This window comes from Fusarium verticillioides, chromosome 5, assembly GCF_000149555.1.
Source record: "Fusarium verticillioides 7600 chromosome 5, whole genome shotgun sequence".
NCBI classification, from domain to species: Eukaryota; Fungi; Ascomycota; class Sordariomycetes; order Hypocreales; family Nectriaceae; genus Fusarium; species Fusarium verticillioides.
Genome location: NC_031679.1, coordinates 2,657,243 through 2,679,723, shown reverse-complemented (window position 1 = coordinate 2,679,723; position 22,481 = coordinate 2,657,243). Strand labels below are relative to the sequence as shown.

General features: G+C 49.2%; 9 protein-coding genes and 1 non-coding gene across 13 annotated transcripts; 6 read left to right on the top strand and 4 right to left on the bottom strand.

The window, feature by feature from the left end:
* Positions 1-151: 151 nt before the first annotated feature.
* Positions 152-3,432, bottom strand: FVEG_08913 (hypothetical protein). Its single transcript, XM_018897799.1, has 2 exons — positions 2,493-3,432; positions 152-2,429 (listed from the first exon to the last, which is right to left on the bottom strand). The coding sequence occupies exons 1-2, from the start codon at positions 2,591-2,593 to the stop codon at positions 2,219-2,221; spliced, it is 312 nt and encodes a 103-aa protein (XP_018755549.1). The 5' UTR covers positions 2,594-3,432; the 3' UTR covers positions 152-2,218.
* On the top strand, positions 249-1,975 carry FVEG_08914 (hypothetical protein). Its single transcript, XM_018897800.1, has one exon. The coding sequence runs from the start codon at positions 430-432 to the stop codon at positions 1,462-1,464; it is 1,035 nt and encodes a 344-aa protein (XP_018755550.1). The 5' UTR covers positions 249-429; the 3' UTR covers positions 1,465-1,975.
* Positions 3,433-3,964: 532 nt separating the features above from the next.
* On the top strand, positions 3,965-7,805 carry FVEG_08912 (hypothetical protein). Of its 3 annotated transcripts, none has more exons than XM_018897798.1 (2): positions 3,965-4,333; positions 4,439-7,805. In XM_018897798.1, the coding sequence occupies exon 2, from the start codon at positions 5,969-5,971 to the stop codon at positions 7,559-7,561; it is 1,593 nt and encodes a 530-aa protein (XP_018755548.1). In that variant the 5' UTR covers positions 3,965-4,333; positions 4,439-5,968; the 3' UTR covers positions 7,562-7,805. The 3 variants fall into 3 exon arrangements, with proteins under 3 accessions (XP_018755548.1, XP_018755547.1, XP_018755546.1); XM_018897797.1 differs by having other exon boundaries at positions 3,965-4,565; positions 4,615-7,805; XM_018897796.1 differs by having other exon boundaries at positions 3,965-4,565; positions 4,608-7,805.
* Positions 5,545-5,660, top strand: FVEG_16479. The gene has a single exon (XR_001989307.1). It is a non-coding gene; the product is annotated as a 5S ribosomal RNA (ribosomal RNA).
* A 29-nt stretch (positions 7,806-7,834) lies between the features above and the next one.
* FVEG_16478 (hypothetical protein) lies at positions 7,835-9,106 on the bottom strand (the record flags this gene model as incomplete). Its single annotated transcript, XM_018905698.1, has 1 exon — positions 7,835-9,106. One exon carries the CDS (start codon positions 9,104-9,106, stop codon positions 7,835-7,837), a length of 1,272 nt encoding a protein of 423 aa, XP_018755545.1.
* A 454-nt stretch (positions 9,107-9,560) lies between these two features.
* FVEG_08911 (histone-lysine N-methyltransferase, H3 lysine-9 specific dim-5) lies at positions 9,561-10,708 on the bottom strand (the record flags this gene model as incomplete). Its single annotated transcript, XM_018897795.1, has 3 exons — positions 9,561-10,027; positions 10,082-10,595; positions 10,655-10,708. The coding sequence occupies 3 exons, from the start codon at positions 10,706-10,708 to the stop codon at positions 9,561-9,563; spliced, it is 1,035 nt and encodes a 344-aa protein (XP_018755544.1).
* A 901-nt stretch (positions 10,709-11,609) lies between these two features.
* FVEG_08910 (hypothetical protein) lies at positions 11,610-14,220 on the top strand. 2 transcript variants are annotated; one of them, XM_018897793.1, is made up of 5 exons: positions 11,610-12,438; positions 12,499-13,257; positions 13,311-13,900; positions 13,965-14,133; positions 14,205-14,220. In XM_018897793.1, exons 1-3 carry the CDS (start codon positions 12,436-12,438, stop codon positions 13,431-13,433), a joined length of 885 nt encoding a protein of 294 aa, XP_018755542.1. In that variant the 5' UTR covers positions 11,610-12,435; the 3' UTR covers positions 13,434-13,900; positions 13,965-14,133; positions 14,205-14,220. The 2 variants fall into 2 exon arrangements, with proteins under 2 accessions (XP_018755542.1, XP_018755543.1); XM_018897794.1 differs by having other exon boundaries at positions 11,751-12,438; positions 12,499-13,900.
* Positions 13,647-19,577, bottom strand: FVEG_08909 (hypothetical protein). Its single transcript, XM_018897792.1, has 4 exons — positions 16,882-19,577; positions 16,374-16,794; positions 14,320-16,318; positions 13,647-14,261 (listed from the first exon to the last, which is right to left on the bottom strand). The coding sequence occupies exons 1-4, from the start codon at positions 17,184-17,186 to the stop codon at positions 14,113-14,115; spliced, it is 2,874 nt and encodes a 957-aa protein (XP_018755541.1). The 5' UTR covers positions 17,187-19,577; the 3' UTR covers positions 13,647-14,112.
* FVEG_08908 (protein mago nashi) lies at positions 17,874-19,692 on the top strand. The gene is made up of 6 exons (XM_018897791.1): positions 17,874-18,058; positions 18,141-18,178; positions 18,243-18,338; positions 18,389-18,452; positions 18,508-18,595; positions 18,645-19,692. Exons 1-6 carry the CDS (start codon positions 18,021-18,023, stop codon positions 18,783-18,785), a joined length of 465 nt encoding a protein of 154 aa, XP_018755540.1. The 5' UTR covers positions 17,874-18,020; the 3' UTR covers positions 18,786-19,692.
* A 1,334-nt stretch (positions 19,693-21,026) lies between these two features.
* FVEG_08907 (hypothetical protein) lies at positions 21,027-22,327 on the top strand (the record flags this gene model as incomplete). The annotated part of the gene is made up of 4 exons (XM_018897790.1): positions 21,027-21,584; positions 21,637-21,787; positions 21,844-22,201; positions 22,261-22,327. The coding sequence occupies 4 exons, from the start codon at positions 21,027-21,029 to the stop codon at positions 22,325-22,327; spliced, it is 1,134 nt and encodes a 377-aa protein (XP_018755539.1).
* Positions 22,328-22,481: the final 154 nt, after the last annotated feature.

Below are 22,481 nucleotides of genomic sequence, written 5' to 3'. Positions count from 1 at the left end.
ACAATAAGGAGCATACAAGCGAACACGCTCTACATATCCTCTGCTTCATTCATATCATCCAATCCTTGTACCGAGCAAATATCTCGGGCCTACGCACGAATCACATTCACCCAACTCCACTACCGAGGCACGGGTCCTTTGGCGATTACGGGCGGAGTTTTCACCTGCGGCCTCGGTCAACTCAGCGAAAAGAGCATAAAGGTACATGGAAGATGTACTGATTGATAAAAATTCATGTCCCCACGTCACGGCGTTCCTGAGTCCGCTAATAACCTAGGTAAGGCCATAACCAGGTACAACTTGCCGTTGACCTCCCCATTTGCCAAGTTTTTTGTCTTCCGTTATTTTCATTACATTTTTTTATTCTATTTTTCTTTTACTCCTCTCGATGCTCACCGTGAGCTTCTCCCTTCCTAATCACCCGCCGCCATGACAGAAACAGAAACAGAAACAGCTGTAGTAGTTGAGTCCCCCGCCGAGGCCATCGTCATTCCCTCAGCGGAGCCCGTCGCCGCCGATACACCTCCGGCCGAGCCCATCGAAAAGAGCCTCAACTCCAACTCAAACTCCAATTCCAATTCCAATTCCGACATCAACAAAACCAAAAATGTCGCACAAAAGTCTAGTCCTCTCGCGCGACTCCTCAAGTCGCCATCTGCCATAGATGACTTCGTCCAACATCTCGACCGCGTCATTCAGACGCGAAGAGGCACAGATACTGTCCTCCTCTTCACAACTTACACCGCTCGCTTGATCGGTGCCATTCTCAGCATCCTGGGTCGGACTACTCTTCGTCACTCCGCCCGCAAGGTCGTCGAGATGGCCTTCAAGCTACCGCCTTCGACCTCAGTCGTCCTCTCTACCGCGACTGCGCCGCCTCTTGCTACTCTAGCCCTCAATCTGTCCAAGTACATCCAGGGCTTCACCAACATGTTGGGTGAGTGGCGTACTATGAACCGTATGTGGGGTATCATCGGCACATATCTCGAGGCCAAGGATCTGATTCTTCGTCTACGTGGTCAGAAACTCGATGCGAGTGGTGTCAAGGTGCCTGCTCCCAACCGAGTCAACACTGCCTTCATGACTGTACAGATCATTTGTAACTTGATCTACAACATTGGCGAAGGCGCTTGCTGGCTGACCTGTAAGGGCGCTACCAACCTGTCGCCAAAGACGAGCGCCAAGCTAGGTATCATGGCTGCTCGCTCATGGTGCGCGTGGGTCGCCCTCGAGCTCGTCCGTTTGCTGGTTGAACGTGCGCGCCGAGCGACAAGCGGCGATGTCGCTGCCGAAGAGGAGTGGAAGAATAACTGGAAGGCTGAGGTCCTTGGAACACTTCCATGGATGCCTCTGTCGGCTCACTGGAGCACTGAAGAAGGGCTTATGCCAGAGCTTATGGTCGCAGCGATTGCTACATGGCCCGCTACCAACATGATGAAGAGTGTGTGGCGCCAGACAGCCTAGAGGGATGAGACTCAGGGCGCCAGGGAGTTGCCATAGAGCTGCCCAACATTTAATTTAAATCGATCCTGCGCTATTGGGTATACAGGGGTTCACTTGTTAGGATTACGAGCCTCGGGGTGAATGCATTGCAGAGTTCACATCTAGAAACACGGCATGGATATCGAGGCTCATTAGCCGCCGGGAAACCTCGGCCTGTGATCCAGCGAGGCTCATGACGTTTTTGGGTTGAGTTGAATGTGAAAATTCAAAGCAAGGCGTGAGCATGTGGGACTGAGCTGCCGATACCTTACACAAAACAGGTAATTGAGGGAGAACAATAAGACAAGGTGTGTGTACATGGAAAATGGGATATTTCTATACCCCAGTATAGTGTATTGCAGTACAGTGTAGTGTAGTGTAATCTTTCATACAGCATCCATATTTGCCGCTGGGTCGTGAGATAAATGTTGGACCCTGATGAAAGCCAACCAGGTGAGTTGTCCTTTCAAACAATAATCCCAAGCAAGATGGTATTCCTTTAAACGCCGATCCAATGCAGTATTTCAAGGCTTGAGGTGGTCGTGAAAGCCGTACCAGTAAACTCCGACACATCCCCGGGGGAGGTATCGCCGTCGCTTCAAGCAAGTAAGTAAAATGAGACAAGGGCGTTGTGAAGCCCGACTTTGGTGTTTTTCTTTCTTTCTTTTTGGTTTTGGTTTTGGTTTTGGTTTTGGTTTTGGTTTTCTTTGTGTCATCCTTCCTTGGGTGGATTCATTTATCGTTTCTCGTAATATTGAACGGCCTTTTCGAGTTCGTCGAGACTTGATCGATCACCGTACATGTTCATGAGAGCCTCATTTCGCTCTCGGTATGCGGCATTCTCGCGCTCCATGGCTTCCATCTGAGCGATGCGTCGTCTTTGAGCCATTTCGAGTGATAGCTTTGCTCCGTAACCAATAGCCACAACAGCCGCGACGGGCTTGACCCTGTGAGTTGATTGATGGTCAGCATCCAGTGGTGTCGTGTGACACTGAATACATGACACTTACAGCTTTCCAAAGGACATTCTTTTCTGGGGGCGAAGGTGAGGAACAATATTGGGATGGATACGGGCGGCAGTGGAAAAGGATTGTCGAGGAATACGCATCATTGTGAAGGAGGAAGAGGAGGAGAACAAGGCTGGTAGGTAGTATGAAGGTTTGTGTCTGTTTAGGACTCGGCAAGGGTTGGCAGTTAAGGCAAGGTAAGGTAAGTTAAATGGAACTCGGTAATAGTAATCCGTACTTGAAGAAATGGAACTCGGTAATAGTAATCCGTACTTGAACTAGTCTAATGATGGGAGGAGGAAACGGGAAAACCGTTGGGGGGAGAATAGAGCGGATGAGAGTTATTATATAAGTTGACTCTGCTGATGATTGTTTCAAGTGACAAATGTGCCAGCTGCCTTAGTCTGTTCTATGTGTTGCTACAGTACGTCAAGTGCAGTGCGTGCGGCATCTCTAAGAACCCCGGACTTGGACAATAGTTACGGTACCTTGACGAACTGGGGTCGGGTCATGATCGAACGACAAGACGCCCTGGGGATGGCGGCGATGGGCGATACCCAGAGAGACTCGAGCCTTGAAGTTCAGACACCCGAAGAACAGGGCAGTTAGTGGAGGCTGTGGGGCGGGGGTGTGAGTGCGCCCCCCAGAGTGGCAGAGACAGAGAGAGAGAGAGAGGAGAGCGGCATAGAAGCCGAACAGCGATCAGGTGCCTGCCTTGGAGTCCCGACTAAACTTGCCTCTACAGAAGGGGGGGACCTTAGAGGCCTAGGAGGCTTAGGGGATGATCTCCCTGTAGAAAAGGCCCAAAAGCGTAAAGGTAGTACATAGTACACGCTCTGATGGTGAAGTGGGGAAGGCTGTGGATGGAGCGGGAGAGTGGGCGTTTAGTGTTACATACATAACTAGCGTGTGGCACGATGCGGGATGAGCTTGAATTGAGGCGGGGTCGGGAAGTATTGTATTGGTTGGAGTCTTTTTGGCCTTGTTCTCTTTTACTGGCTTGTGCCTCTGTAAAGAGAATTGATGTGTTGTTGATTCTTTGACCGACAAAGATTGAGGCCTACCTAAGGTATTTACTGAGCATAAGCCGGCGAACGAAACGCATGGAATTAATTGCTGGAATAAGAAGCAAGCAAGGTATTCACGATAACTGCACAATGAAGCCATTCTCGGCTGGAGTCGGGTCTCGCATTTTCGTCGTCACTTTCTGGCATCTCATCTGCCCCCAGATCCAATCTTTTTATTCCGTTGCAAAACATTCGACCAAGGTACAGGGTAAAGCTCCCACCAAACAACGGCACCTATGCACGGCCAACAGTGGGGGCATACCCTCTAGTCTCACCACCATGACCTCACCATGGCCTTTCTTGGGGGTTGAGTGGCCTGGTCAAGTTTCCAATACGTATGTACATACTGAGATCCATCCATTGTCACTGTCCCCTAATGATACTTATTACTGGTATGTAATGCCGGCTCTTGTGTAAAATCTCCTGTTTCTTCTTGGGCTGGGCCTATTGCTGAGTTGCAGTTGACCCTCCCCCCGATTTTAGTGGCACCACCTCACCTTCAACGTCTCGTGCATCTTGCATCTGCATCTGTTGCACATCCGACATCTCAAGTCTCTAATAATGCTTCATTCTCACACCACCAGGCGCAGACACGGCGAGACATGCGTTTCTTCTGATTCCTTTTTCCAATATGCGTTTCTGTATCGCACCCTTTCGGTCACTTTCCGCTTTCCCCGCATCTTTTTTATGTATCTGTACGGCATCTCTTGTTCACCTTGGCATCAGATTGTGGCTCGTATTACAAACGAATACATGGCATGGCGCCTGTGCATACTGGTACAACCCTTTTGAGCAAAGTAGTAGCGTTTCCCCGCGTCTTCCATTTCATGCGACACAGCCAGCACTTGGCTAATTTCCTTCCTTGGACATAATCATATACAGTAATGCAACACCTGCCAGAATCCGCCAATCATACGAATCGGACCCCTCTAGATTCTCGTCTTGCTGCTCAGGCATTCACTCACAACTGACTGCTCAGTCCGCTATAGCAGAGAATCAGACAATTTAGGTAACAAAAGCTCCTTGCAGTGAAATGCAACTGACCAAATAGGTACAAGGCCTCTTTTGCGCCGTATCCGCAGCTATTCATTTGTATTGTATATCCCTTTGTCTACAACACTTTCAGCCTCATTCGGCTCTGCACCCGTTAGTTATGGAGAATTCAAGGGTCCAGGCTCCATCCACGGCCCAGACAATTACCGGCTCCACGCGAGGTCAAGGCCCAGTTCTTCTCGGCAACAGGTTCATCTTTCAGGCGTGATATTTCCATTGTCACAATCACAACGTGAAGCTTCTAGATATATCAAGACATCGACGCTTTCTGGCTATCCTGTGATAACCTGGCAAGCACATACTGTAACCCCGCGTTATAGATCAACATCCTCCATTCGGACGCTACCTTTCAACCTTTATTATTGGCTGATATACTGGCTATCCCCCACGATGTGTGAACTTACGGACGCCATCATTTCATGGATTCAAGACCGGTATCAGTTTGTGTGAAAGGTCATGTACGAAGAGAAAACAGCATGCACATTCTCTTTTCTTCTCTGAAACGGAGATTCTGCAACCGAGTGTCTGTCCCCATAATCCGGACCGGTGGTTACATGCCTCTTCCCGGCATGATCGAGATCAAGACGGCCCGGTTACTATGCAGCAACTGAGCTGGGCAAACGGCCCTTGCATGTTGAGGCGAGCGGCTTTGGGTTTCAACGAGGGGACATCCTCGAACAAGCACTTCACTCTTCGCTTCAATACCGACGCATCAGGTCGCAACAGTGTGGGTTGCAGCATAAAGACACCACAGATCGGGTAGGTGAACGAGGGTTTGATCAACAAGAGCGAAGCTCACGGAGACACTGGTGAGATTTACTTTAGACCATCGAGTGGACGAGAACGGGCATGTACATAGTCCATGATGATCTCGTACTATCCATGCTGTAACCCCGTGGTGGCTATAATCCAGTTTGCTACGTCAATTAGTACATACGGCCATAGGTAGTGGAAAATACGGGATCCCGTCTGCTCTCCCATAGTCAAGCCACTAACCGGCGGATTAGTAGTTGGGTCGGTGACGACCAGCGAATCCCCGCTGTTGTATGTTTTTGCTGTTTATAGCTACTACTAACTAGTCTTTTACTTTGCCTTTGAATTGTCTGTCTGAGGGATGAATCGTAGAGAGTGAGGAGTGTTGTTCTTGTAACAGTTGCTGAAGAACTGACTATCTAGGCTGCGAAAGATGGACCTTGGAATTCTGACTCATCTACCGAACTCTATGTCATCACCTCTAAGCAGGTCCCATGGAACCTTTAGGTTAAAGATTAATGACGGAACAAAGTAAGACAGTCTGAGTATTAGGCGCATATCGAGACACAGAAATCTTGATCTTGACCGGTTTGCTAACTCGTTGGAATGCCTTCGTCAAAACTGGCTCCGGGCCAAGCAACAACGATAGATTTATTGCCAGCTGAAGAACTACTCCGTGATCTTCTGCTTGAGTGCCGACAAAAGCTGGCGACGCCAGACCTTGAGATATGGATAACTGGTGGCTGGGTGAGAGATCGACTCCTGGGCATTCCCTGTGCCGACTTGGATATCGCTCTTAGTACCATGACTGGTGTGCAATTCGGCATTCTTCTGACAAAGTTCCTCAAGCAGAATGAGGGCTCCTATCGGCAGCGAGCACTAGGCTTGGGAATCGACTTCAATGAATTCAATGGCTTCCATACAACCAACAAGAATCTCGACAAGTCAAAGAAACTCGAGACTGCTGTTGGAAGAATCTTTGGCTTGGACCTGGATCTTGTCAACCTGCGTAAGGAGGTATACGACGACGATTGTCGTACTCCAGAAATGGAGTTTGGCACCGCCGAGGAAGATGCTTTCAGACGTGACGCAACTGCTAATGCCCTGTTTTTTGATCTCCAAAACCGAAAGGTTGCCGACTTTACCCGCAGAGGCCTGGACGATCTGTTTGCTGGCATAATGCGGACACCACTCGCGCCAAGGCAGACCTTTCTCGACGATCCCTTGCGTGTGCTTCGTCTCATCCGCGTAGGAAGTAAACTCGGGTTTACCCTTGATTCCGAGGCTCTGAGCTGCATTAGAGAGCATGAAATCCATGTGGCTCTAGACGAGAAGGTCAGTCGGGAGAGAGTCGGCATTGAGGTCCTCAAAATGATGAAGAACCGGAACCCTGAGCTGTGCTTTTCATTAATCCTCGAGGCCAATCTCTATGGAACTGTTTTCTTGACGTTGTGCTCTCCTCTTCATGAGCCTCTCCATCGTCTCCTCCCCCAGGAACCCGAAAGGCCATGGCCCGCCACTTGGTCGCGGGCAATCAACGCTATTATGACTTTAGCGCAGGACCCAGCAAGACATTTTGGGGCTTTTATGGAATCTGAGAACCAGAAAGATATGCTTTGGGCGATCGTGGCTTATGCCCCGTTAGCAGGGCTGAATTCCAAGGACCATAAGCTTGCCGTTCACGAAGCTATAAATGCCCTAAAGGGCACTAGGCAGCTTTACAAACTTATAGAATCGTCGCTAGGGAACTTGGAATCTATTCGATCCACTGTAGAGCTAGTGGTCAGCTCTACTCCGTCCCGGGGCACGATAGGGATGAGGCTCCGTGAATGGGGAGCCTTCTGGGGCCTGCAGGTTCTTTTTTCGGCCCTTGGAGAGATAGTATACTTGAGGCCACAACCGGAACTTACAGACCCGAGTCAGGAGGAAATCAATAAAGTGCTGCACAGACATGAAGCCCTACTATCATTTGCCCAGAACCAGGGGCTGGATTCGGTTTCTTCATTGAAGCCAATCTTGGATGGAAACGCCATAAAAAAGGCTCTTGGGGTCAGCCATGGAGGTAAATTCCTTGCCAGGGCGATTGAAGGACTGCTTGAATGGCAACTTGATCACGAGGATGCAGACGAAGCAGCGGCCGAGGCATGGCTTCTCAGCCAGGGGGATAAACTTGGCCTTCCAATAGCTGAAAGCAAATGAACTCCTCAACTCGGCTTTCCGAGTGATAGTGTACATCCCCAGCATCCTGCAAGTTGATCTGACCATCTCGTGGCTTGGAATTTACGAACAGCATGGTCAGGCCCTGAATAGAGGTTGAGAAAGAGGAGAGAAGGGTCGTTGGAAACTCAGGTCTTACCCTGAACCTGATCGTATGAGACTTTCAAGTGTCTAATGTCATTAATGAATGAAGGGCAAAATATATTAACTCATCTATCTTGTGCCTATTTAATGGTCTCCTCTGAAACTAACGTCTCATTGATGCATCAGCCTATCCTCTGCGTATCCTAGAAAACACCTGACAGGCCTATAAATATCATCACACTGGCCAATACCTCCAAGATATCCAACCTCTTGATAGACTTCTTCCTCCGACATGTCTAGCTGATCTCGAGGATAGAAGAACTCGCCACTCACAGCCTCGTCTATTTCCTGTAGGGAGTATTTGCATAACCAATCTTCCCAGACTCTATCCCAAACAATGTTCGTTTCGGTGGTACTTGTTTGCAAACAGCCTTCTCGCCACATCATCTTGTAGTTGAGAAGCATGGCAGTAAGAAACTCGGCCGCTGTCCTACTAGAACCGATCTTCCAAGATTCTGAGCGGGATGTCTTTTGCTGTCGCCATATTTCGCACCAGACGAGAAAACGGAGGATGAGTTGGCGAGGAGCCCACTGCTTCATGGCCTCGGTTTCAGGGAGGATGTATTGGTGAATAGCATCAACCCTTGATGCTGTTTTGACCCCAAACATGAGGCCCTGGAACACTGGCTGAACTGCAGCCAGAGCTCGACTGAATTGGCGATCAGAGAGTGCGAAGCCTAACAAGTTGTACCATTCCATGAAATGAGAAAATGCAACTCGGACAGGGGGGGAATCTACAAAAGACAGTATCTCTAGGGCCTTTCGCTTCTTGGCTTTGCTGTCCTCGAGCGCAAAGAGCTTCGTGACCATGGCATTAGCAAAGTCATGAAAGTATACTTCGGCATGCAATCCTTGAGGACTTTTCGGGCGGTTCCCAAGGTAGAGAATGGGGTTTGTGAAGATGATGAATTCGTAGTCGCACTGCTCTTTGTTGCACCAGTTGACGGATGGATTTCCCCTCCCTCTGTCAAATTGACGACGGATCAAGCCTCGACGCATGAGTCGTGAGCGGCGTAGAGAGCGAGAGACCAGCCTAGTGTGAATACCACCCGAACCGTTGTACGGAGTGTTTTCGCACACACGGAGTAGATACTTGATGCATACTTCTGCTCCAAGCCAGCCTTTGGTGGCTTTCTTTTTAACAGGCTCGGATCTGTCTCGGAGGGCTCCCAGGATGCCTGATATACAATCACGAGGCGATAGAGGCGGCTCCTGAGGGTCGTCTGGAGGTTTGTAGATGTTGCCATCATTCTGTGGTTGTTGAGACATATCATGGTGGTCGTTTGGGGCATCCGACGAGACGGGCTCTGATTTAACATAAGTAGGCGATGTAGATGAAGGGACAACAGGGACGGAACTTGATAAATTACTTGAGTGCTCCATAATTGTAAACTGAAATGCATTTGACAATATCAACAATAGGGGGGAAAATAAAGCGATAGAGTCGCGAAGTCTCGGGAATGGAGGAAATACTTATATGAGCACCATCGCTCAACGTTCACTCCGGGTGACTTGTGACTATTCATCCAACACCCAATACGAAACGAAAGTCTGCAAGGCATTGTTCCGAAATCTTCTCAAAGAACAACGGGGAACAAAGAATTCGGATGTGTTCACAAAGGACCCGAGCCTGGTCACCTCCAGGGTCACTCCTTTGTATCAAAGAACAAGGAGACAGCCAGATATAGAAACTGGCGTAAAATGTGACATATTATTTCCATGTTTAAGTAAGTTCAGGGGCAGGCGGGTCACTGCCACGAGCAGATTTGATGAGTTAACGTCCAACCTGCATCCAGATATTCCCTTGTGAGGAAGTTCATTTGGCTGCCAGATATGATCACCACAAGAACTTCCTGCACTTCTTGCTTCCACATAGACAACGAGTCATATGATCGATGTCACCACCCGATTCCTCTCCCTCATGTGAGACCCCATCAACATAGTCAAATGTAAGCTCCTCACCCTCAGGTATGTCCTTGATTGCGAACAAGGCAAGATCGTGAATATGCTTGTCAGCATGATCACCCACGCGCGCAAAGATCCGCATGTTGGGGTCGCAAGAGTGATTGACGAATCGCGTCGGGCCAGACATGAATTCACCGTCTACCTCAAGGGATGGACCCTTTAACCGATGGTCGAATGACTCGGGGTCTGTGAATTTGTCGAGAGCGAAGAGGTAAACATCCTTACGTTGTGAGATAGCAGACTGTGAGCGGCGTCGATCTGCTTCATCGGATGTGATGATCTCGCCGAGATAGCGGTCGACGAACTGGCCTTTCTTAATTGACACGGGAGCTCTCACTCCTATTTATTTTGGTCAGTGAATTGCTTACTAGTCAAGATGAGAATGACACTCACCCCATCCGCGGTCTGGAGTGCGAAATATCTCCAAGGGGATCGTTCTGCCACGCTCGACGACGCGATTTGGGCAGTCTATACTACAGGAGCAGCTTTGGTGACACTCGTAGATAGGCATCTTTGAGTTGTGGAACTTGGAGCGCAAAAGACCGGCCTTTGCACCGTGGGAGTGATAAGCATATGCTATCCTCCGAGGCTTTGGCGTTGTTCTCTCTATCTTGTCACCAAAGGCATCAAACTCGTCTTCATCGCTAGAATCGTCGTCTTCTAAATCGGCGAGACAGTGACAACTTGTGTATTGGCACTCTGAGTCCTTGGCGCAGGAGCAGCCGCTGCGGAAGCTATCACCAGCTTGCTCGACTCCTTTACCAAGGACGACGTTGTTTATGAACCTAAAGTCATCAGGGAGTACCTCATCGTCTTGTTCGTTAACAACTGTCACGGGGAGTGTTGAATGAGTCGGAAAAGCGCGGATCTGACACCAGTGACAGTTATTGCGCTCTACTTGATAGTCCTGCAAGTTAGATTAGTCATACCTAGCTATAACTGATATGAGATTGGGTGAGTACGGACCTCTTTGCCGTGGAAGTAGAAATGGCGTTCTGTGGCCTTTAGCATCGTAGTCATGTTGATTGTGCAGCGAGTGTGTTGTTAAGAGAGGACGGCTTGTTTCGGGCTCAGAAACGGCGTAATGTTGTGTTGATGGCGAGAAAGTGGGACAAAAGAAAAAAAAAAGAAGGAAAAAAAAAGGTGCAAAACATTTATTATTGAATGAAATTAAGAATCGTTGCTTGAGAGCAGAAAAAAAGAGACGGGTTATTCATGTTCTGTCTGGTGTAAAGCAAAGATCCAATTGTCGAGCTTGAAATCTTAGAGCCCACGGTGAAGCACCGAAACTGCCCGAGTTGGTGGGTGCCTGTCAAGTAAGAGCCACATGCTGATTGGCCCCTGCTTCGGTGAATGTCAAGGTGAGCACTGTGGATGTTTTGCAACTGAACTTTGGAGAGAAAACTTGCTGAGGATTCATCTGGTAAAGATACTGTCTACTTATTTTAGACATTGATTGAACTTACCCAGGGAATTCATCCAAATTTCCTTGATCTGTGAATTGACAAGTAGGTAGTCAAGATTAGGTAGATGGCAGTGTTTCACAATGAACAAGGGCATTCCCGGACACGGCCATGGTGTTGCATCTGAGAAGCACGAGATCTATAATGTAATACAAGTTAAGGTCCTCATCAGCATAATAACCAAATAGTCAGTCTGGGAACCCCTGCCTTGTATACAGGAACCCCACCAACGAGACTCAACTTGGTGATGCACCTCCAGTAACCAACCTACAGAGTACAGTGGGTAGACTGAGCCACTCACTGATGGATTAGTCTATCCTGTGATTACGAGTCCCTCGAGTTTCTTGGTTGAAGCCATGGAAGCATGTACATACTGTATCAAGCCATCCCTCACATTGTGCATCATACTACATAAAAGGCCGCGTCTCCCCTGGGTTCTATGACTGGCGACTTGAGCTTAATCTCGTCACCTTGACCAACATCGAGTCTATCTCCATGTGAATTGAATTGATCCCTGCTAGACCATGCAATCAATCAGTGATCAGCAATTCATGGACTAGATCATACAGGACAAGCAATTGAATTCACATTTCATCTCTCTCTCTCTCTCTCTCTCTCTCTCCTCTTTTACTCGATCAAGACTCAATTTGATCACCTAAAACAATCAACCAACAACAACAAGACTTCTTCTTCTTCTTCTTCTTAGTCTGGTTCCTTTTTTAGGCTCTAAGTTTGTCCCGCTTTTACTTTACGCCTCCCCCTGGTCTGCTCTAAGCCTGGTCGGGTCTGTCCTAGGCCGTGACTTTTGGTGGGAAAGCCCCCCAAAAGGAAGAGTCGATAGGTTCGGCGACTCCAGAAGCAGAGCAAAGCCCACCTAGCCAACAAACTCGGCTCCCGTCTATAATAACCATTCACATCATAAGCATACATACGCATACGCATACGCATACACATACATACACATCCATTACTTCCATACATAATACTTAGTACATCCTTCGTCTTCTTTCTGCGCCTCCTTCGTGCGTCCGTCTTCTCCTTCTCCTCTTTCGTTCAGTCAGTCAATTGTTCAACTGCGACATACATCTTCTACACCCGCCATATACACCACGCTACACTGGCTGTCCCCATCTGATCTGATCTGGTCTGGTCTGATCGATCTGCGACCTTACTTTGGCCAGCGATGGCTAGTCACTAAAGTTGGGATCCTCATTCCTTAACAAGACCTTCCTTCAATCCACAGGTCAACGGCGATCGTCGCCCGTCCCTTGCAGCGTAGCAAACATGGTCCGGCTCTTCTCTGCTCGCAACATAAACATGTCGTCTCCTCTAACACTCCACTTCTAGGGCTGTTGCCTCTCTCGTTCTTCGGGTCCCAACTCTCCCTACCCAGGTGGCGCTCCCAACGCTTCGTCCCGCGCTATCAATCCTCCCCCGCTGTCACTCCCAGAAGCTGCTCAACCGCAAATCCCTGCCGAAAGACGTCGCCAGCACCGTCGAAGCAATCGTCCCCTGGATCAGCATATCGATAAGCCTTTGCGACGACACGAGTGGACCTCGCGCGATCGCACATGGACCAAGAGCGAATTGGTAAAGGAACGAGCTGCCTTCTTTGACACAAGAGTCACCGGCAGGCCCGAGATATGGCAGACTATTCATGCGGCGCTCGCTGTCTTGTGGGATCCAGCCGGCCAGGATGCACAAGACGACGGATCCAATGGCCTTGCGACGGCCCAGATGATTCTATCCGCTGCTGAGATCTCTCTCCCGACCGGCAACCTCTCCAATGGCGTCTACGACTCTCTAGGAAACTACTATCAATTGCCGGAATGGGTTGTTTGCGATCCGCTGAATGTGCAGGAGGATCGAGAGGACGGCGCAGAGAGCAACCTCTCAAATGCTGGCGACGACACAGCAGCAGATGAAGAACTGAGCGATGAAGAGATGGAGGGCAAGAAACAGGAAAAGGGTAAAGAGGTGGGCGATGCCCAAGATACAGTCAAACTACGAGCCAGGCTCAGTGAGAACGGTCAAGATATCAACGTCGCCATATATGAGTCGGATACTGTTCGTAGTGTAGCCAAAAAGATTGCTCTCGAGGCTGGCGTAAGTGCCTTGTTTCTTCTCCGGCGAGCAAACGGAATGCTAACGACACCCAGCTTGCGTCGACCAAGAAGATCAGGATAGCATACATGGGTAAGATTCTTAAAGACAATCTGTCTCTCACGGCACAAAACTGGCAGACTGGTCATATCGTCAATGCCCTTGTCTTTGACATTTGATTGTGCCCTGCTGTTATCATCCCAACGATAGACATGAAGCAACCTGGTCCTTGAACTTTTGTCTTAGCCAAAACCCTTCACCCTCATCGTCAACTTATTTCAATAGCAAGTATGCCTTTTATCGATCCGCTACGGCCGGCTACACTCTTGGACAATACCCTATACCGTTTATCCTGCTTTTACCATGTCTGTGTCTTTTGGAGTTGGCGGATGCTGCTGGTCTAGCGATGATTTCCCCACCACTTATATTCCTCTCACATCCCCTTGTGTCGAGATTGATTTTGGATACTATTAACAGCCGTTGTTCTTACTATACACATGTATATAGGCCCAATAAGGCACCCGACAGGGCACCCAACAAAAGTTTGGCATGGCCCTCGCTAATATCACTGTTCCCCTGTTCTGAACGAGAAAGCCGAGCGATACAACCACACTTGGTGATAGCCACTGGCTCTGACTGTGACCCTGTATGAAACCATGTGCCTTTGTAATCAACGTCTACCTAAACCTGCTTACAATGAACTCTACCAGGGACCCATCGCACAGCCTTTTGGTGGGAAAACACCCATTAACATGCTCCGACCCTGACTCCGCTCCAACCATCGTCATGAATCTTGCAATGTTGAGACAACCCTTCTCGTATAACTAGATCCAGGTGTTTGTACATATATCAGCTGACCTAGGCCGTCGACCCGATCTTGTTAAGTCCCTTCAAAGAGCCCAAGCTCAGTGCCAAGCCTTGTGATCGACTTCTTATTCTGACGAAACCAGTGATGGGTCCATCCTCGCCCTCCTTCTCAATGCTCAGGTTAGCGAGAGCATCCTCGCCTAAGTTCATGGTTAGCACTCTCCGATAACTAGCAGATACTAGACTAGAACAACTTACCAAACACGCTCCTCGCGTAAAGGTTGGCACTCAAGAATTGGCAGTCACCCTTGAGACTGGCCTCTGGTGTTAGGCAGTTCATATTTGTGCAGGCCATAAGCTGGTCCAGGAAGTCACGTAGCGACTTGGCCTTGGAGTTAATGTTGACCTTGTTCTCCCACTCGAATTCAGTCCACATAGTGCGGAATTGAGTCTCTGTGCAAGTGGCGGGTTGGATGTAGTCCATGATATCGACGTGTAGGTCGTTAAGAATAACGACATTGGTATCAGTAGAGTGGGCACCGTCATACACAACGTTGCCAAAGATGACACCAGTGTCTGTTGATGAGACCTTGATTGTGCATTGCACGTTGTGGAAGTCATGTGGGCCCAGGTTCTGTGTGGTAGGTCGCTCGACAACCTTGAGGTCTCCAAGCGTGGCGAACTCGACTGAGAGGTTTTGAAGTGTCTCTGTCGTCTGGTTGACAAGAAGGACATCGAGAACAATATCGAACTGGTGAACCTTGACATATGCTTCAGCATACACGGGGTCCGAGAACCCGGTTAACTGAACCACACGGCTAAGCTTAGAAGACAGGTCTTCAGCGGTGCCCTCACCACCAGTCGCCCTCTCCAGATCCACCTCCATCTCATCGAGGCCTTCAGTGGTGTTCTTCTTGGCTAGTTGTCGAATTTGGACAACATCGTCAACCTGCACAGCAGTCTTGGCCTTCTCGAATGCCTCCTTGGCGGCTCGCTTCTTCTCCTCCACTTGGACCATGGCTCGGAAGGCCTTGCGGGTATCATCCAACCAAACGGTCTCAAGCTCCTTCTTCTGCTCAAACTCAGCCAATGAGCGTACACATGACATGATTCGGTCAACAGAGTCCTCATCGATAGGAGCCTTGACAAATTGAGATTGTCCAACTCGGATAATAGAAATCATAATCAGCATGGCTTCAGCTCGGAGGGCGTTAGTTCGAGCATTGTCCGAGGAAATCTCATGGTGTCGCATCACAAGCTTGACGAGAGTGGATGACAAAACGGTGGCCAGATAGTAGTCTCCGTCGAGAATGAGCTGGCGCAGAGGAGGCTTCTGAGCAGTCTTGACAGCCTCTAATTTGGCAGCTGCTGAAGACTGGCTGGTAAGAGCAGTCTCGGTAGCATATGTGCCATCAGCCAGTACCTTGCGCGAGCCAGATGGTGCGGCAGGCTTTGATGCTCCGTTAATGTGATCATCGGCCTGTTCCTCGGTATCGTGAGAATCCAATAGCCGTTGCTCCGATGCGAGAATGGGCATCTCGCCAAGACTAGCTCTTATCCTCTTCCAAGCCTCTCGAATGTCCTTCTCTTCAAGAGAGTACTCACCAATGATCCACATGATGCCACGGTACACCTTGCCAGCTCGGACCTCACCCAGGGTGGAGACAAGACGCTCAATGATGGTAGTACGCAGGTTGGGGAACTTTTCGACAACTTCCTTGACAAAGTTGATAACATCGACAGCGGAAGCGTTGTTGAAGTCGGCAATAAAATCCATAAGGAGCTCCACGACGCTCGCTGCGACCTCAGAAAACTTGATAGCGCATTGGTGAATAGAGTGGATGAGGAGAGATCGGTACTCGGTGTTCTTCTCGTATTCTTGGTCGACTGTCTTGGAAAGTTCCTTCTTGAGCAAGAGGACAACCTCTTCGACATTCTTGCTGGATACCATCTCAAGGGCAAGACCAAGAGCCTTTCGTCGGACGTCGATATCGGTACTGGACAGAACTCGGAGAATCTCCATGGTAAGGTCATCAAGGACACCCTCATTCTTCTTGCGCAATTGATCAACTCGGTCAAGAACGATCAGCTTGACATTGTTATCGGCTTCCTTGATGCTCAGCTCAATGAACTTGGCGGCGGCAGCCTTGACTGCAACAGGGTTGTTGGTTAAAGCGGTAAGAGACGAGGCAGCTTCGTATACGACAGTTGAAGCGCCAGCTTCTAGCAGGTCGAAGATCAATCGCAGATATCGTGCCTATCAAACAGTCAGTGGCTATTCGGCCTCCCCCGTAAGTAACTATCAGACAAACCTTGTTCTGGGAGTTCTGAACCGCATCCTTGCGAATAAACTCGAGCTCGACAAGCTGAAGAAGCTCCTCTGCATTGGGAATGCCTTCAAAAACGGAACTCAGGTAAACGAGGGCAGCATCGTGATCAATGCTAACAAGAGCGGCAAACCCATTCCTTCGGCAAACACCGTCACTCTCTCCCTCGAGGAAAGTCGAAATAAGTTCGGAGGCATCTGGAATTAGGGAGGGCGAGTGCAAGAAAATGGAGGCGATGGCAAAAACGGCGTTCTTTCGGACGTAGGCATGTCGGTGTTCGAGACAAGATCGTGCTGAAGAGAGGAGAGGCTCAATAAGCTCAGCTTCCCTCAACTTGCAAAGGAAGCGCAGGGTGTTTCCTCGAATGTATTCGTTGGGATGTTGAAGGTCGTTTCGGATACCGTTACTGTAGAAGCATTGTCAGCAAAATCCCATCGCATCGACCCAACATCATAGTATATAAGTAGTAGCAGTACTAAGGGCGTGGCCGTACCAAACTAGAATCATCTCCTGCTTGAGCTTGCCGCTGCTGTCAAGCTTGGGGCAGATTTCGTAGTAGAAGTAAAGAAGCTTCTTGAGAGGCTTATACTTTGAAGGCATGACGAAACGGATGATGTGCATTAGAAGACTGGGCATAGGATCGCCATTGAGCATGATGGTCAAGATGCGCTTCATAGTCTCGACCTTGGTCTCGTCGGTACCCTTCTCCAGCTGCATGCGCAGATCGGAAACGGTGGGGACGTCGGCCGCATTGTCCTGGTGAACGAGACTGTACGCATTCTCAAGAAAGCCAGACATCTTGAAGAGTGTCGCCAGTTGCTGGCCGAGAAAATTGGTGGGAGTGTTTGTTGGAGATGGGACGTGGCTCTTAGGGGGACGTTTGGAGGTGGATTAGAGGTAAAGGTGGTATCGACTTCGGCGGTGGGGGGCTCAGCTCAGGGGTTCGAGCTGCTGTAGAGCTTTAACTATTGGGATGAGTAGCAGAATCCGCCTTGGCCATTCGCTGGATCGTATCTGGTGTGCAATCGCTAACAGCTTTTACCAGAATCCCCTGTGGTAATCTGGACCAGCTCTGGACGGCATCAACTTCAAGAAGATCTGTCCTGCCAGCCATGTCGAACAGGTGGCACTAAGCGACTTGATGTGAGGGACGCTATCACGTGATTTAACAAGGGGTAGGTTGATACTTTGAGGCTACCCATTCAATGTTGATTTTGTATCCGTTGACTGAGCATTGAGAGGGTTACTTTTAAAAAGGAAACCATAAGATGCTTCTGAACTATGAGCTATGACTCAACTAAATCGAAGAAGACCGCCCCTATATCTGGTGTAGCTTCATTGTCTCGTGGATAGGTAGTCGAGCTTTAGGTTGACAGCTGATGTACTTCCAAAGCCGCGTCGTTTAGGTAGGTAGTTGGCTACAGACGGTGAAGGTCTTACACCTGAGGTGTCGCTGTCGTAAAGCTGTTCTGCCCCGCCGAATATGGTCCGTGCACCTATCCATCCTCAACCACCAGGTCAGGTCCCGCGATTCTTTCTCAGCCTTGCGATCTCAAGTGTGTGTGATAGTTGATAAATCTTGACTTGAGTAATACTACCAGCCGGTCTTGCCGCCTTCCCACAGCCGCAAAAATGACGTCCTCAAACGAACCATTCTACTTGCGATATTAGTAAGTCTATTTCCATGGCTTCTTCTAGCTTCCCCGTCAATTCATTGTCGCGAAACGATGCTAATGACGTTCCCTCAAACAGCTCTGGCCATATGGGTCGTTTCGGTCACGAATTCCTGGGTACGAATATTCGCACGGCGTCTATTTACTGTTCTAAAGTCATCCTAACGTGTTGCGCGCTTAGAATTCGATTTCCGAGTCGTCGGCGATGGTCGCAGCGCGGTAGCCCGATATGCCAACAACTCCAACTACCGAAACGATAGTTTGATCCGAAAAGAGAGTAAGGAATGCCACCAACTCCGCGGAATCAGTGATTCTGACAAGCCATAGTGTGTGTCAGCTCAGTAGTTGTCGACGAAATCAAGCGCATTATCAAGACGAGCGAGATCACCAAGTACGGCGAATCGAATATCCAGCGGCCCTGCCTGAACATCGCTAACACAATGTAGAGAAGATGATTCGAAATGGCCTCAGAAGAACAAAGACGGACGCCAGGAATTGGAGATTCGGATTGGTAACGATCATATCGCGTTCGAGGTCGGTCATTGAGGCACCATATTTCGGAACACTACTGACAGCACAGTAGACCGCCAAGATTGGATCCCTGGTGGATGTCACAGAGTCTGCTGACCCAGAAGGTCTGCGAGTGTTCTACTACCTTGTTCAGGATCTCAAGGCTCTAGTTTTCAGCTTGATCGCTCTGCACTTCAAGATCAAGCCAATTTAAGGACGGGCCCGACTAAAAATAATGGGATACGGTGTTGTGGGATCGAAAAGTCGAGGATGCAAATCTCGATGAGAGAATAGAGGTGATGATTCGGATGTAGCTAATCACGATACCCGGGCTGTGAAAGAAAGGCGCGAAAGACTACCAGAAACAAGCCATGTTTACATATCACGAATGAAAGAACAATATCACCAAAGAAGCGATCTCATGGAAAAGCATAAAAACATTTTGTGCACTATTGTCGGGTAGGTGGGATAGCATTAGAAACTTCACCAAACTTGTTCGATCAGAAAGCTAGGGAAACCCTGGGAGTCACAGATGCGGGAAATATTGAGATAATGCCCTGGAGGATGTGGTACGACGGTGAATGGAGTCATTTGCTAACCACCAATCGTACCTGATGACACGAGTCGGATCATGCTACATGCTCTATATTTCAGCCTGCAATATACGATCCTAATCAAGACCTGAGTAGGTAGCATACGCTTGGACCAGACTCCCTGGGCAGGCTCACATGTGAGGTTGAGTGAGCGGTCTGGAAAAGCTCTATGCACTTGCAAAGCAAACAATCGATAATAAAATGCCATCTTCAGGAGAAACGGCAAACAGAAGTGGTTTAGAAGATATGATGCAGGTGGCTGAGGCTCCAATACTGCAAAAGCTAAGGTAATGAATAGGCGACGGGTAGACCCGTGAAGGAAACGATGATGCGAGACAGAGATGGAAATTACCAACGTTGTATGATGATTTCAGACCATGCCAGCAAAGCAAAGCAAAACGCTCTGTCTCGGAGTTGGCGTGTGCATGCATCATGTCTCCCTAAGTTGGAGGCCCATCACCCCATACGAACGAAGTGCGAGCGGCAACGTGGTGGAGGGTGCTGGGGCTGCCCGATGGATGGCGCCTGGGCGCTTCCTGGGGGGGGAAACCGGACGGAAGCAGCCCAATTCTTGTTCATTTGCATGAGGAAGCATCTGATTCTGAACCTGAGGGAGGCGTCAACCCGAATTCTGAGGGAGGGCCCTCATCGCCACCTCGAGATCAAAACTCAATTGTGATATTTCCATTTGTTGAAACTAACAGTGGATGAAAGGTCTTGTTAATAAGGTTCGCAATGGCCCGCTAAGACGGAACTGGGACTGGACCCAGGGAGACCTAGACCTAGGCCAAGACCCCTGGTCAAGCCTCAGCATCTCAGCCGAAGATGAAAAGGAATCAATCGTAGTGGAGAGGACACCTCGATCTGCATCTTCTCAAGTTACATGTCATACGGGGAGGTAGGCAAAGCTTTCCACAAAGACTTCGACTGGGGAGTTTCGGGCAAAGTCGAGTGACAGATGATGAAAATACGGACGGACAATTAATGCACTCGATCTTCCTGGGCTACTTTCGCCGTTAGGATCCGTGCTGCTTAGGTATCTTTCCTGCTGTAGGGAAAAAGGCTGTTTCTGGTACCTAAATCTTGTAGGTACAAGAGTCGGTAAGGCCTGCTTGTCGGATATTTCCCTAGAGATTCTTCTCTGCATTACTCCAATCTAGTGAGGCCGTCATGTTGTTTAAGGAGTTGCATACCCCAAGTTACACGGCATCTGCCTCCAACCCAAGACACTGACTGGACTGGACTGTATGTAAAATCATGAGCTAGGCTAGGGAGACTTGGAAAACTCCCCGTCTTGCCAAGTGGAGTGGATGGCCCACCTACAAATCCGCTAGGTGCAGAAACCCCGGATGGCAGCAAATCAAGCCCCCCTCGTCCGTCGATATGAAAATGGACGACAACCCAGCAGCATCACCGACCAACTTTGATCCTTTTCTTGCCATCCATCAGTGATCATCGACCCATATCCATATGTGATCTGACCTCCATGCTTTAACCTGCTTTCTTCAACTTCGCCTGTATTATTATTACACCACCCTCTCCCCCAACTCTTGTGATGGGCACGCTGTTCGCTTTCTAAAGGGCTTTCAGGCGCCCCCGTTCAACTCTACCAAAGTCGCTAGTCCCCGAGATCGCCACCCGTTTTGGTGATTAGCACTAACTTGCTTGCTTGTTCTCCCCTCTGGCCTCCAACAGCGCTCGACGTCAGTCAAATCCTAGCAACATACATACACACACACATACATGGTCTACTGGTCGATTTGATACCCACGACTCTTCTTGTCCTCTTTATGAACTTCTGTCTATCGCGCGTCGACATTTTCGCTGTTTAATTGTATCATCTCCCATCCCACGTCACAACAATGCCAACACCATCATCAAATCCGCCGGTCGAAGCCGCTTCGCCTCGGTCCTACAGTTTCTCGACATGTCCTGACGATGTTCAACATCAACCACGTCCTAACTGGCAGTCACACGACAATAATCAAATCCACGATGCTGATCTACCCGACTCCAATCTTTCTGTTGATGTCGGCTCGCCCCTTGCCGTCGACGACGCGCCGGCTGCGCCCGAAGGCCCAAGCGACGATGCCATCATGTACGATGGGCGTCCTTCGGATGAACAGTCCTCAAGGTCTTCCACCATGTCTCCTCGTCCTCAAACCGCTACTACGGCTGCCACGACTCCAATGCCTAGCGGCCTAGCGTCTGAAATCAAGGGAAGAGAGGCCGAGATCGGCAGTCAGTTGAGTCGAGAGCCTTCGAATAGCACGCAACGAGCATCTGAAACCGAATCGATCGCACGAGAACCATCCAGACGGAGAGGATCGCCAAATGGAGAGTTAGATTGGGTCGATATCGATGCACAAGAAGATGAGCTTTGGTCTCCATCCATGGGCTCTGACTTTTCATGTATGAGGGTGAGTTAAACCGTCGATCGCACCGTATATGCAATGATCTGACAATCAAAAGACTATCCCGTCGGCTCCTTCATCTTACCTACGTCCGGGCAGCAAATTCCATGGCACGCAACAGTCAGAGAGGCAGGTCTACGACGTCCAGGTCGAAATTAAGCATGTTGACATGCGAGAGTCTTTTCTCTGTGGCTATTTGCGTATCCAAGGTTGGTGGCCAGAGTGCAATCAAGATCGGCAATTTAACACTAACTCTATTCTCAAGGTCTAACTGAAGACCATCCCACTCTCACGACATATTTCGAGGGCGAAATCATTGGTTCCAAGTACAGTTTCTACACGCAACACGAGAACTGGGGCGCAAATAGCAAGGTCGATTTGAGTCATTGGGCCAAGTTCACGGCTTTCCGTCCTTTCCAAAAACAAGCTCGCAAGGGACCTGTCACCATTCGAGATGCTGCCCAACGAGAAACCATCTTTATGCGCTGGAAAGAGCACTTTTTGGTTCCAGACCATCGAGTTCGCACGATAACGGGTGCCAGCTTTGAGGGCTTCTACTACATTTGCTTCAACCAGGTCAAGGGTGAAGTAAGCGGTATTTACTTTCACTCTAAAAGCGAAAAGTGTGTTCCCCATACCAGTATCAATCACGCATCAATTCTTGCATACTAATCGGTAACAGGTTCCAGCAACTGGAGCTGAAGCATGTCCCCGACAGGGGATGCTTTGCCGCTACCGAATTTCGTTAAAGTTACGGCCACCTCGGTACAAGGTTTACTACAAGCTCCTCGTCAGTCATAGACTTGGCTTTGTTGTAGGACCGGTTTGAGATATCCAGCACTGTTATGACAAAATACATATAGATGGGAATACGGGAAGGGTTAGGACCCGTTATCATGACAT

Bases quoted from the DNA above. Each gene is read 5' to 3' on its own strand.
- FVEG_08914 (XM_018897800.1), top strand. From the start codon at position 430: ATGACAGAAACAGAAACAGAAACAGCTGTAGTAGTTGAGTCCCCCGCC.
- FVEG_08913 (XM_018897799.1), bottom strand. From the start codon at position 2,593: ATGATGCGTATTCCTCGACAATCCTTTTCCACTGCCGCCCGTATCCAT. The intron at 2,430-2,492 runs GTAAGTGTCATG...ATCAACTCACAG, and splicing joins AGAATGTCCTTTGGAAAGCT to GGTCAAGCCCGTCGCGGCTG.
- FVEG_08912 (XM_018897798.1), top strand. From the start codon at position 5,969: ATGCCTTCGTCAAAACTGGCTCCGGGCCAAGCAACAACGATAGATTTA.
- FVEG_08910 (XM_018897793.1), top strand. The intron at 13,258-13,310 runs GTAAGTGCCTTG...AACGACACCCAG, and splicing joins AGATTGCTCTCGAGGCTGGC to CTTGCGTCGACCAAGAAGAT.
- FVEG_08909 (XM_018897792.1), bottom strand. From the start codon at position 17,186: ATGTCTGGCTTTCTTGAGAATGCGTACAGTCTCGTTCACCAGGACAAT. The intron at 16,795-16,881 runs GTACGGCCACGC...ATGCTTCTACAG, and splicing joins CAGGAGATGATTCTAGTTTG to TAACGGTATCCGAAACGACC. The intron at 16,319-16,373 runs GTTTGTCTGATA...ACTGTTTGATAG, and splicing joins TTCAGAACTCCCAGAACAAG to GCACGATATCTGCGATTGAT.
- FVEG_08908 (XM_018897791.1), top strand. From the start codon at position 18,021: ATGACGTCCTCAAACGAACCATTCTACTTGCGATATTA. The intron at 18,059-18,140 runs GTAAGTCTATTT...TCCCTCAAACAG, and splicing joins CCATTCTACTTGCGATATTA to CTCTGGCCATATGGGTCGTT. The intron at 18,179-18,242 runs GTACGAATATTC...TTGCGCGCTTAG, and splicing joins TTTCGGTCACGAATTCCTGG to AATTCGATTTCCGAGTCGTC.